This window comes from Vidua chalybeata, chromosome 7 (assembly GCF_026979565.1).
Source record: "Vidua chalybeata isolate OUT-0048 chromosome 7, bVidCha1 merged haplotype, whole genome shotgun sequence".
Taxonomy (NCBI): Eukaryota; Metazoa; Chordata; class Aves; order Passeriformes; family Viduidae; genus Vidua; species Vidua chalybeata.
This window is the reverse complement of record NC_071536.1, coordinates 7341469-7355380: the sequence shown is the minus strand read 5'-3', so window position 1 is coordinate 7355380 and position 13912 is coordinate 7341469. Positions and strand designations below refer to the sequence as shown.

Here is a 13912-nt window from a genome sequence, read left to right as displayed (position 1 = left end):
TCAGCTGCTCCTCATCACACTTGTGCTCCTGCCCCTGCACCATCTCTGTTAAAGTAGTAAGGATGTATTACCTACCTCAAAATTCAACAGGCTGAATTAAAACCCACCACGTCAACAGAAAATTGGTGGGTTTGGCTAGGTTTGTTCTTTTGGCAATCTGGAGAGCTGGATCAGGTCACTGGAGAAATCAGTGACAGTAATATAAGCTGGGAGGGGAGACTAAGCCCTTGATTTAAATTTAGTTTTAAACACTGATTTAAATTTATTACATTGAATTTGTTACAGTAAGATTACTCAGCTTCTCTCATATAATCACACAATTAATTCTTTCTCTTTAAAACAGTTTAAGACTGTTACAAGGCAGAGAATGACAAATGCATTGATCAGGGAGAAATTGATGAAGAGGATGTTTGTCCCATATGTCAGGAGGTGTTATTAAGGAAAGTGTTTCAGTTTCCTTAGTACAGGTTAGGCATAAAATTTGTTCTCTGACTTGCTACACTTCTAATGCTAGAATAAATTCACAAGAAAAAATACCTGACAGTTGTTACAGCCCTTTTGCCATCTGGGGAAATGTGGCAATCTTAGGAGATAAAATGTGGGTGGAGAGGAAGAAAGAAAAGGAAAGGGAAGACTATTTAATATTGCTATGTGATTTTTTTCTTAATTTTGGAGACATAACAGAAATTGGAATTCATTTTCTGTAGATACATCTGTGGTAATGTTCACATTAAATACATAAAACTTTGGGCTGACCACTAAGATGAATGGCTCTGCAGTGAAATGCTCGCTTCACAGAGAAAAAAAACATGCACTTCTTATTCTCATTCTAATAGAATTTAGAAACTAAACAACTTGTGAATGCAACAGAAAAATCAAGACTGAACCTTGGAAACCCTTGTAATAACTGCAGAGCATTTCCAGCATAGCAAAGTGCTACAATAAATGGTTTTAAACCAGTATTTTGACAGTCTTGGAGTATATCTTGTAGCTTGTCACTTACTCCTCTGCCTTATTGTAAGTAACTGACTTTGATGCCTAAAGACACAAGCCAAACAATATTAAATGACAAAAAGTGGTTACCTTCAATGAAGGCCCTTCAGGTGCAAGTGTGGCAAAATGCACATGACACAGGACTCCGACAATTTTAAAGGTGGAACAAACTAGCATGCTTAATAGAAATAATCCAATTAGAGGAACAGTTAATTAAATAATTCCCCCTCCCCTTTTGGTTCTGCCCCTCTCTGAAGCCCCCTCCCAGCTTCTAGCCCCACATTTATTATGTCTACAATATCTGGAAAAAACCAAACCGTGTTTGATTCACTCTAGAGGAAAGACTAAGTAAGATTCCAGGAAGGTTAACTTGCTGTTCTAAAATCTAAGAGAAAAGTAGGAAAAGTACTTGAGTTAGTTAAGGAGCTATATAACTGTATAATAGTAGTTTACAGAGCTACAAATTTATGAAAAGTGTATAAAAACTAAAAATCTTATTGGCATCAACTTGACCTAGAGAGTAGACAACATGTGCTTTGTAAACAAACATCCATGGCAAACAAAGCAAATGTTTTTAAACTTGCTTTTAGTGCAATGCATCTCCAAATGATTCTGTAGTATGCATTTGGATCGTCCTTTTCCAAATAAATAATTTAGCTACAACTTTATCATAAAGGATTAAAAACTTTTTAACCTAGCTCCTTATTCTGCTGATGTGCTTTTACTTGTTTACAGGGAAATTGTCTCCAAGGTCCAGCTGAAGACTACAAGAGGTTTTTCTTCACAAGAAACAGAATAGAGAACGTGACTCTATTAGAATTGGTAACTGACGGAGGATGACGTTCTTTTGTCATGGGAATTGTGGTGATGACAGAAATACATTTAATGATATTTGGGAAGAAAATGTTGAGAGACGTCTCTAAACAAAATATGGCTTCAAAGATAAAATATCAGGCATTGATAACTTTTTCAAATTTTTATTATCTTGCATAAGCTGTAACATTTTACAAACCTTAGTTACATTTTCAGCAACAGATACACTGATACTGTAGTAAATACAGAGATGAAAAGACACCTCTGACAAAATATAAAAAGGTAGAAATACTTAAAACCAGGATGCCGAATATCAAGAATGTTTTACATAAACAACATCCATACTAGAGTGTTTTTGAAAATAATTGCTGAGGTCATGAAGCATTTGTTGAATAAGAGGCTCCAGAATTCAAGGTGATGAGCACAGTCAGTGCCATGAGTTCACCTGCCTTGCAACATCCAGAGCCAGGCTTTGTATGAGTAACATGCTCTGAGGAGCACTAAAAACTGCCTTTCTACACAGTGACATGTAAAAATAGTACTGTTCTAACGTGGACTGAAGTGCAACAAGTGCTTCAAAGGAACCAAATCAATTACCTGGGGAATAAAGTACCAGGATGCTTTGGGGAGGGGGAATATAGGAATGTTCAGTAAGTCCTAAAACTGACTGAAAAAAAATTCATTTGGTAAAACAGTTTTCAGGCTGAGAGTGCTAGCACAAAAAGAAATGACAGTTTTGCCCTGCCAGTCCTAAAAAAACCTGAAGCTTTTTATTTTTTCAGAACAAAATGAATACTGCTTTTAGAAGAAAACAAAGCTCAGATTCAAGTCATTTAAACCACCTTTCATAGAAATTCTTTAACGCAAATGTAGCTGCCTACTGTTAGAAGTGTGGCACAAATTAGTACAAATTACTATAAAAGAATACTCATCTTTAGCTCCATAGGCATAGTACTGTGTTTTCATAATACCACTGAATTTAAAAAAAATTAAAAAGCGATTAAAAAACAATGCAAGCTAAGCTCCAAATTGAGATAAAAGTTGGTTCTAGAAAATAAGAAGTATGTACCCATCTCCATACAATTTCTGCTGCTATTGACAAGCAAAGTTAGCAGCTGAAAAAAGGACTTTTATCGTTATAATAGTGTTTATATATAAAGATAGGTTAATTTCATTTTTGAAGTTAATATCCCAGTCAGTTTCATACCTGTAAATCCAATGATTTCAAGACGCTTGCACTTGATGCACAAAGTTGAATCAGATCCCGTATGAGCATTTTTAAAAGACACTACTGTTCAGATTGCTAAAGATAGATTTTTAAAATTTCTTTTCAAACATAAAATACAAAAACTAGGTTTTACAACAACTACCATCATCATCAACATGCAGAAGTCAGTATTCCAACATAAAAAGCACTAGATCTGCCTCTTAAAATATTATAAAAGCTATATAATTGTAATAATTCAGGGGGTTTTGGCTAACAGAAAATAAAAACATAATGTGCTTTTCAGATAGTCAGGTGTCCCACTGATAAAATAAGTCTGATGAAACAGAAAGGCACTTCAGCAGGCTAATTTATCTCCAGATTTTCCTAATGTAAAACACCAGACAACTGATGTAGTGCACTGCCTTTTCATTTACACAGTGTTTGATCAGTAGTGTTGTGAAACTTTGTCACTTTTTAACTAACAAGAATTTATACTGGTGCCCGTTCATTTCATCCTCTTTGGTACAAATTACTGCATAAAAACAAAGGAGACAACTGAACATTCCTACATCCTACATTATTTTTGGTGCATCACCTCTAGCTTTATGGTGGTAAATAATGCCCCTAATCAACACGTAATTTTTACTTTCAGGTTTGTAATACCAGAGCTCTATTTTCTGATTGCACTATAAGGACTTTCTTTCTCTTAATCAAATGTGATTTTGAAGTGATTCCCCCACCTTTTTTTTTTTTCACCTATAATATCTAGCATTTGGTAACAATCTAAAAATTACTGTCAATGAGCTTGCACTTAAAACTGTATGTACATAAATAAGGCTTTTCTTGCAAAAGCTGACAGCTCAAGAAGTGCCTTGTGAAGAACTGAGACATAAGTCTTGCAAGCATTTGTGTTCTTCAGAAAGAATTGATTCCACCAAAGCACAAACACGTATCAGTTTGCAAACTAGCATCAGAAAGAAGCTGTACCCTTTCCAATTTTCCCTATTCATTCCACTCTCCTTAGAAGAGGCTCACAGACATTTCCTCCTTCTTATTCTCAAGGTAAGCAACCTCCCGATTCCAAGAAGTGAAAACCTCTGCATGTTTCCCCAGCCTTTCCAAGAGTCGTGTGCGACAAATCCTTGCTGATTTTTGTCTAGGCCTAATTCTGGCACCAGCATTTTAACAGTCTGTTAGTGTCACAAAAGGCCAACAGGAAAAAAAAATCTTAAAAAATAAATTCAGTAATTCCTAAAAATTCATATGTTGAAATCATATAGAGATATATAGAAAAACATTAGTTTGTGACACTTCCCTGTGACATTCTGTCTTCTCCACACATTACACATCACATAGAATGTTTTGTGGAATTAAAATTTTTGGAGCTCAACATAGTCAAGCTCCTTTTTTTAATGATACAAAACCAAAAAGAATTCTTATCTCTAGCAGGCAATACAGGTTTTTCCAATGCATAAATTCCAACATACAGCTGGAATGTGAAGACTGAGATAATATATTCTGAAATATTCTGTATGAATATAAATCATAATCATAATAATTTTAGAGTTGTATTTCTAATCCTTTTTTTTTTGACAACCTGATACCTACTGTCAGAGAACAAGAACAACAGAGTGCCAAACTTGTTTTCTTTGAACTCACATAAATAAAGCCATTTATAGTTGTCTGTATTTTTTTGATGATACAAGTAAGTTTGAGAAATTAGGTCTTTTTAGTATATACAGTGAAAAATGCATTTTAAAAATCTGAAATATTACTCTAAGTGACCAAAATTTCAAGTAAAGACATATGAATTTAATATGAATTCCTGAAAACCATTAGCTTGTCAGGGATTTTCTATTATGTTCAACAGAATGCATAATAATCTCTTTTTGAAAAGGGAGCTATCAGAACCAATGCTAGTCTGCAAACAGGGCAATATTGAACCTCAAGGGCAGCTTTCCTAAGAAATGTGCATATACAAATTGATTCCTACTAATGTATACAACAAAGACAAGGATGACATGATCAATATCTGGGCCTAGAAAGTCACATTTAAATATCCATTACAACTGTACATTAAAAAAAAAAAAAGTTTTTGTGAAAATGTATTTGGTATTGAACAAAATTCCTGTAACCTAGAAAGAGAACCAAAGGCATGCTAATATGACAAGCCATCTTCACACCTGAAATAGATGAATCGTAATTAAACCTATTTTAGGTTCTTTAGGCCAATTTAATTACAGACTTATTTGCACACTGCAGTGGTTTTGGCCCTGGCCAGATGCCAGGCACCCACCAAAGCCACTCTTACCAATCCTTTGCACAAAGTGGACAGAGGAGAGAAAATCCAATGAAAGGTTCCTGAATTGAGGTAAGGAGAGATCACTCACTGAATACTGTCACGGGCAAAACAGACTCACTCACCTTGGGGATATTAACTGAATTTATTACAGAGCAGGATAATGACAAGTGAAATAAATCTTAGAAACACCTTCCCCCCCACCCCTCCCTATTCCTGCAGTGACACAGGGAGACAGGGTCAGTTCCACCACGTGTGGTTTCTGAGACAGGAATGGGTCAGTTCCACCACGTGTGGTTTCTGAGACAGGAATGGGTCAGTTCCACCACGTGTGGTTTCTGAGACAGGAATGGGTCAGTTCCACCACGTGTGGTTTCTGAGACAGGAATGGGTCAGTTCCACCACGTGTGGTTTCTGAGACAGGAATGGGTCAGTTCCACCACGTGTGGTTTCTGCTGCTGCTCAAGGACAGAAGTCCCTCCCCTGCTCCAGCACAGGGTTCCTTCCACAGGAGGCTGCTCTCCATTTGAGTCCTTTTCAAGGGCAACAGTTCTCCACAAACTGCTCCATCGTGGCTCACTCTTCCACAGGGTGCAGTCCTTCAGGCACAGCCTGCCTCCAGCATGAGTCCCCCACAGGTACTACCAGGAAACATCCTGTCTCCACAGGTCCTGCCAGGAGTTTGCTGCAGCACAGCTTTCCCATGGGTTCAGAGCCTCCTTCATGCATCCTCCACAGGCTGCAGGTGGATTATCTGCACTCCATGGGTTGCAGGGGGACAGTTGCTTCACCATGTGTTTTAGGTTTGGGTGGCCAGGTTTTGATAGTGTAGGGGGGTCTACAGGGGTGAGAAGCTGCCAGAAGCTTCCCTGATGTCCAGCAGAGCCAATGCCAGCAGCTCCCAGACAGAGTCGCTGCTGACCAAGGCTGGGCCGGTCAGAAGTGATGGTGACACCTCTGTGATAATACATTTGAAAAGGAAAAGAAGTTATTGTGCAGATGTAATTGTGGCCAGAAAAGAGCAGGGTGAGAACATGTGAGAGGAACAACTCTGCAGACACTAAGGTCAGTGCTGAAGGAGGGGAAGGAGGTGATCCAGGCACGGGTGCTGATATTCCCACCTGTGATGGTGATGCCCACAGATATTGGGTGTGGCTGAGCTGGAGTTCATTCCCCATAGCAGCCTTCCCAGTGCTGTGCCTTGTATTGGGAGCTGGAAAGGTGTTGGTAACACACCAGTGTTTTGGCTGCTGCTGGGCAGGGCTGGCACAGCATTAGTGCTGACTCCCAACATTCCCTGCCAACCAGCAGGCTGGGGGTGGGCAAGATCCTGGCAGGGGACACAACTAAGCCAGCTGACCCAAATTAACCAAAGGGATATTCCACACCATATGATATCAGCTCAGATATAAAAGCTAAGGAAAGGAGGAGGAAGTGGGGGCATTTGTTACTTACAAGGTTTGCCTTCTGGAGCAACCACTACAAGTGTTGAAGCCCTGCTTTCCAAGAAGCAGCCTTAACATTGCTTGCTGATGAGAAGTAGAGAACAAACCTATTTTTTTTCCTCTTTGTGCACACGAAAACTTCTGCTTTTGCCTTAGGAAACTGCTTCATCTCAATCCAGAAGTTGTCTTCCATCTTAGTTTCTCTCCCCTGTCCAGCTGGGAAAGGGGAGCAATAGAGCAGATTGATGGGCACCTGACATCCAGCCAAGGTCAACACACACACCTATCTCAAACTTAATTTGCACTTTCATACTTGTGAACTCAATAGGGGAATTTTGTTCATGAAGCAAATGCTCACTTTGGACTGATGCATTGCTGGTACCATCCTGGTTACCTTCCATATTCTTCTAGAAACAGCACCAGACAACTGACAATCCCAACACAACAGACATTTCACAGTAATATTTCCTGAGCAAATATTCCCAGAAGCCCAGCTGCATAGGATAGTTCCCAACTCTTGAGTGTACTACAGGGCAGACAACCAAGGTCTATTCACATCACAATTCAAATACAGACATGTATGTTTGGGTCTTGGTACAGACCCTTAACCAAGCTCTAAGGGAAATATTTATAAAGCCTTTTTAGGATGATTTATAATCAAACTGCCAAAGCCAAAATGCTGGAACTTATTTCATCAGGGAAACAGCCTCAAAGCCACAGAAATACATTCTGTTTACTATATGAAGCACATTAAGAGATGCATCCATTTTTCTGTTAGCCAAAGTTGAAATGATCATTTTGACAAGATGAATATTAAAATTAAAGAATATTCTGATGGCCTTTCCTTCCTCTATACATATCTTAGTTACAATTCATGCATTCATGACTTTTGGTAAATTTAACTCTAAGATGAGTCATAAATAGTATTTATATTGCATTATAGACCAAATTTTTGCAATCTGCTGTCTCATGCTCATAACCCTCCCCCCCAACTTTTAAAGCCTGTTTAACCCCTCTGCAAAGCTAGACAAAAGCAGCTCAGGCTGGCAAAATGTAGGCACATAAACCTCAAATGATCTCCCATTGTTTTAAACATAAAACAAAAAGGAATGGTGCTGAGCTTTCCTGCTCAAGAAACTCTTTCCAAGGCATAATTTGTCTAATCTTGTACACTTCATCATGAGCCAAACTCTCACTTAGAAACAGGCAGAGATTCAAGGCTACATTCTGGAGCACAACAGCATACAGAAGAGAAGATGTTCACTGACAAAGAAGCCAAAACAAGACACTGAGATCAGGAGTGGCTGCAGCTCCAAATGCTACCAGAATCAGTCCTTTTCTGCTGGACGTGGACCCCTCATAGCCCATGACAGTGTTCAACATCCACGGGCCATAATAAAGCAGATTTAAACAAAGCAGATGGGCAACACTTGAAGATAGTGGAGACCATGAACTGCAGCGGCCACACTTGCACACTTCCTTTTCCCCCAGTGTTGTATGGAATTGCACATGGATGGGCACACAGGGAGGGCAGTAATGCTATAGAGCTCTGCTGATAAATCCAGCAGAGCTCATCTGCTGGTGTCGTGGGACCAACGGATGAAACATTTCACATTATACAAGGAAGAAGTAACAGATAGCTAGAAAAGTTCACATATAAAATACTGTACAGATGGTCACGTTGATTAGGAACAAGGCTAGGAATGGCTTTAACTAGGCTACCATTGCATTAGCAACAAGTACAAAAAAATTAAATCACGTGCCTACATTTCTCACTGTGCATTCCCAAAAGTGTGTCCAAGAATGACAGGCTAAGTAAAATGTGGGCCTTCCTCATACGGCCAGTAAAATTAGGAACTGGAAAAGTTTAATAGTAACATTTCCCTGTTTTCAATTCACATGGAATATAAATTGCCCAGCTGAAGTTTGGTAACTCAATCTGTATGTTAAAAAATGAAACTTTTCTTGATACTAGAAAACAACATTTCCCTTGTAAACCCAACACTGCAGAATTACAGAAGCAGGCAAGAGGTCAACAACCAGCAGGGAGAGCAAGAGCACAAAGCACATTGTTTTAATTTATAGGAATAAGCGGCCTCTCCTCTCTTTTCTTCCAGATATTGGTTTTACTATCTCTTTTCATGAGAGGTGGTCTATCCCTTTTTTTAGCAGAAGGGATACCAGATTCATGACTTCCTGGTAGAGATTTTTTCCTTAGACCTTCCTCGTTATGTTGTTCTAGGACTGGCCCATTCCCTCCTTCCATAATGTGTCTCACAGCCTGGTCCTCTGGAGTGCAAACAGTGGTCCCGCTTTCACTGCCACTCAGATCCAGATCTTCCAAGTAAAGAATCTTAGAATGTGGCATACTTTTAATGAAAGTCTTCTCTCTCTCCAGTTTCCTGTTAGGATGGTGCTCATTCATATCCACACCAGAGTCCAGGCTGGTATCATTACTCTCAGTTTTTTTGCCCTTTTTCAGATCTATGAAAGAATGCCTCACTTGAGCAATTGGCTTCCCATCCAGGGACACAAACCATGCTCGAGGATGCGGAGATGGTTTTCCTTTAGAGAGCTCCAGCAATGTTTGCTCTGAAATCCCTTGAAGTTCGGATGAAAACGGAGTCATTACAACTGCTTCATTCAGTGTCCCAGGAACAGAGACAGATTCCAGTAAGCTGTTGGTGTACCGGCCCCAGTTGGATGCTTGGGAAGGCAAGCCCTCTTCACCATCCAGGGCACTGTTCTCATCTCTGCAGGCAGAAGGCTGGGGATGAGAGTGCACTGGCATTTTGGGGAGTGTTTGCATGTAAGTGTCACGATTCATGGGTTCCATCATGGGGCCATACACCAGCTGCCCTTTCCTTGGCAAAGTTGCTGATTTAGCAGGATGCAGTGGCTCTGGGGAGTGGAAAAGGTCTGAGGTTTGAAGAATAGCTATAGGCTGATTGTAAATATGCATTAGATGTTCTGGGATATGGGAAAGCCCATACATCTCCTCTTTCAGTGAAAGGTACCTGTTTTGGTCTGGAATGTCCCTAGGAGCCTGGGAAATAGTACTGTTACTGTGCTTTGGCTGCTGTAAAAGCCTCACTCCAGCACTAGGCTCCACTGAATGGGCTGAATTTCCTGCCTGACCAATCTGACAGGATGACTGATAAGAAGCATCCTCTGAGTAGATTTTAAAATTGTCTTGTGATTTTCCATCTTCTGTGTCTATGGACAGCCTCCTTTGAGGGCTGTATGAAGAAATCTTCGGTGTATATAACTGTGACTTTTCCTCCAGCTTTAAAGACCCTTTGACAGCACTGATGTGATTTATGTGAGTTGTTGAGGTTGTCTGGTCTTTTTTTATGACCTCCAGCTTGGTTGAGTTTTTTTCCTTCTTCTTTGTCCGACGACATTTATCCCTATGCAAAAGAGAAGCAAGGTGACTGCAGAGCACATTAGGAAATACTGGACTGTTGACTACCAAAGCTGAAGGTTAGACTTTGGTTAAGAAGTATGACATCACATGCTTAAAATGAAGTTCTGTAACAACTGTAATTTAAAAAAAAATATTAGGCTACATATTACAGTTTAGCTAAGAAAACAAGTCTTAACCTCAAAAGACTATTTTATCAACCTCAAATTCCACTCATAATGAGCTCGCTGGAACTTCTTTTGCTTACCTGCAGTAACAAAGAAGAACAGCAAAAAATCCAATGATAATGACAACAGTTCCTCCCAGTATGGCCGTAAGGAACACAGTGTGATAGGCTGTTATGTCCTTGGAAACAGCACTAATAATGGATTCTAGATTATCAAACAAAACCAGACAAGCATTAGTTCTTATAACCAAATGATTCCACTTGATGTGCAGAGCTAATAAACTGAACAGTACTTTTCCAGTGATTTTGTGTTCCAATGGCATTATGTTTATCCTTCCCTTTTCACCTTGCTATTTCAGCAGGATAGGTGAAAATGACAGGTCCATCTCAAATACTAAAAGCTTACCATGACAGCTACTTCATTCCAGACAAATTATATTTGTATTAATTGTCCAAACTAACTTAGAAAAAGTAGTCTACATTTTCCACTTACACTTTGCCAGAGAGTGCTATCTGTTTTTGCAATTAGCCACACTGTTTCTCTGACAGATCCCTTCATATAAGTTCACAAAACATACAAGAAAATCACTGTAAGGACTCGACCAAAAGTTATCCAAGTGGTGAAGTTGCATGTCACTTCTCCATTCCTGCTGTTAAATGAAGCAAACTGACAGGCTTCCATGGGGCATTCAGCAATTGCTTGGCCAGCTGTTGCCATACCTCTTGCTCCAGGCAGTGGAGCTGCAATCCAGTAGCCCAAGTGCTGAGCAGTGTATGTCCATACCAACTGGCCATCCACTTCCTTCACTATTCCTAGCCCACGGTTTACCCAAGCACCTGGGGGAAAAAAAAAAAAAGGACAAAACATTGCACATGCCATGCAGGATTCTTCTATACCTCAAACCATCAGCAATTAGGCCATTATCAAAAATATACAAGGTCACAGGATAAACTGAAACTTCTGACCTAGCCACTGTTCATTACACAGCTTCTGCCAAACAGGCAAATTTCCTCTCCTGACAACTTCATTGCAAATATCCATCTGTAGCCATTTACTTTGAAATAAACATTACTCACCAGAAGTAAACTCAATATGATTCATTTCCTATTAATAACTGTCTTTCACAGATCTGCACATAAATAATTTGAGAAAGCCTATTGTACAGCCTTCAGCATGCATGAAGGCCAAGACTAAAAAATGAGGGAGCAGGTAACTGATGCATATGAACACAAGTTTAACATCAGCTAGCAGAACTTAGTGGGAAACCATTTTAATCTTATTAAGCCACAATAGGATACACAATGTTTGTCTTGAATGCTTCTCTCCTCCTCCCTGCCCCGAGGCTGTAACAGTTCAGGTAGCCCAAGGAAGTGCTATTGTTAGGACACAGATTCCACACCATCTGCTTGGCAATGCAAAGGTAAGGTGTTATGGTGTGCCAGCTTCTACAATTAATAAAGCATCCATTAGAAGAGAGAGAATTACACTTAACTCACTTAAACACGTTTATTGTGGGTCATTTGTGAAAATCTAAGGACAGAAAACAGCCTCATGTAACCAACCTTCCATATTCAACCTGCAAATACTGAGAGGTAGAGAGAACCACCATCTTTTTTAAAATACCAGTAATCAAAGTATGAAAACAGTATAACTCATGTAAGCTGGAGCTTATATGAATTTCAATTTGATTTTCTTCCAAGACCCTTCTTTCAGCAAAGGAGGAGTAAATATCTCCCAACCAAGGAGGTAAAGATGAGGATGGACACCTGCCACAGATGAAGGCACACAGAGAAAAAAATAAAGCATCGGCCTTTTCCTGGTGCTTGTGATGGCTGGCAGAGGGGAAAGGCAGCAGCAAACACCTAGAGCTGTGAAAGTCCTTTCTCAGCCACCTGAGAAATCTTGTCCAGAGTCAGGAGTAATACCAGCAAACCTTTTGCCTTTTGTATAAAAGGCAAAAATAACTTCTAAGTCTCCAGAAGTTCTATCTTGACTGAACAAATCCATAAGAAGCTATACAATGTTTGCTGTCCTTTTCAGCAAATTACATCTTCCCCTAATATACTACATAGAAAATACTTGGTATTAAGAAATAATATTAAACTGTGATTCATGAGTAAGCCCATTTTCTCTATGGTTTACTGCCATTCAAGCAGCAGGATATAATTCTCAATTTCATGTTGAAAGCAAGCTTTCTATTGTTTGTAATTCTATTAAAATCCACAAAGTACTTTTAGCACTAATGCAGCAAAATATTTCATAAGAAGGAAGCCACACTCAATACAGACGAACAAACTCTGCATTTACAGCAGCTGAGTACAATTACCAGAGCTCATTTTCCAGGAAGTCTCAGTACTACTCCACTTGGAGTGAGCCCCAGGAGCACTGCTCAGGCAGACCTGTGAAAGCAGATTCTGTCTTTTTCCTGCTGCATATGGGTCACCCACACCACAGCACACACAAACCTGTTCCCTTGCCACTATCAATGCTGACATGGGAGCTCTGATTACCGTCATAACACATTACCCAAGGACTTCAGAGTTAAAAACTGTGTCAGTGCCTTGCTGGGGACATCCTGCATGCAGCATCTTGGAGGCCAGAGCCTCATTACTGAGTACAGCAGGAGATCTGCATTCAGCTCAGATGGGAGGCCTGCTGCTCCTTATGGATGCTCTGGAATGCCTGCTGCAGAGCTGAGGTGTTCAGCTGCCCTCAGTCACCAGAACCTTGATAAAACACGCCTTGCTAATACTCAGTTACCTTGGGAAAAAGTCATTTTGTGTGTGTCAGGTCACAGGTAAAAAAATAAAAGGAACATTCTTAAGAATAAACATCCAGAAAGCAAATACAGTTGCAAATTTTTACTGTTAGAGAGGAAGAAATGGGAGAAAAAGTGCCAGTTAATTTATGCCCCAAAAGTTGCTGTCCTTTTTCACCATCCTTCTGTCCCTCTCCTCAGCATGCAGCAGTGAACAGTACACCTCAGAGAGCATCCATTACAAACAGCTTGCCTTTATGGAATCTCTGTAAAGTACATCCCGTTGGAGAGGAAGAAACAACTGGTTTTCTTGGGGTTTGGATCAGCAGGCCATGTTCCTGGCTCCTGTTTTACTCCCAAGGCCAACATGCCTATGCTGAGTAGGACCCTCAACACGCACATGAGCACCTTACACTGGTTTGTATTCTAACCTGATCCTGTGCTGCTCCAGTTCTGTCAACTCCTTGTTTAACAACAGCATTGATTTAGCTTTGTTTAGGGAGGTAAAAAAGCAGCATGAGCACAGGAGCTGGCAAATGTGGCTGTGGCAATAAGAAATCTAAACTCTGGGTGATATTTTACCACCTCAGACTAAAACCCTCTAAAATGCCATCTCTTTCTACCAATTACCCCTCTGAAGCCTTCTAGGTGTAAAGACAGACTTAATCTTCTATGCCAAAAGTTATCCTGTTTATTTTTTCCCCCAAAAGACAGCCTAGCCAAATTTTATTAGCATGTCCTTAATTCAAATCCATGTTCTTCAGTTTTTTTCCATTAAGGTGATCAGTTTCTTTCTTGAACATTAA

At 39.9% G+C, this 13912-nt stretch overlaps 1 protein-coding gene across 1 annotated transcript in view; it reads right to left on the bottom strand.

Annotated features, from left to right (window-relative positions):
- Nucleotides 1-1954: 1954 nt before the first annotated feature.
- FAM171B (family with sequence similarity 171 member B) overlaps nt 1955-13912 on the bottom strand; it is a 38117-nt gene continuing 26159 nt past the window's right edge. Inside the window, exons 6-8 of the mRNA XM_053947108.1 lie at nt 11068-11184; nt 10429-10552; nt 1955-10167 (exon numbers count right to left, since the gene is read on the bottom strand). Coding sequence (XP_053803083.1) covers nt 8832-10167; nt 10429-10552; nt 11068-11184 — 1577 coding nt within the window. The 3' untranslated portion in view covers nt 1955-8831. The remainder of the gene's footprint in view (nt 10168-10428; nt 10553-11067; nt 11185-13912) is intronic.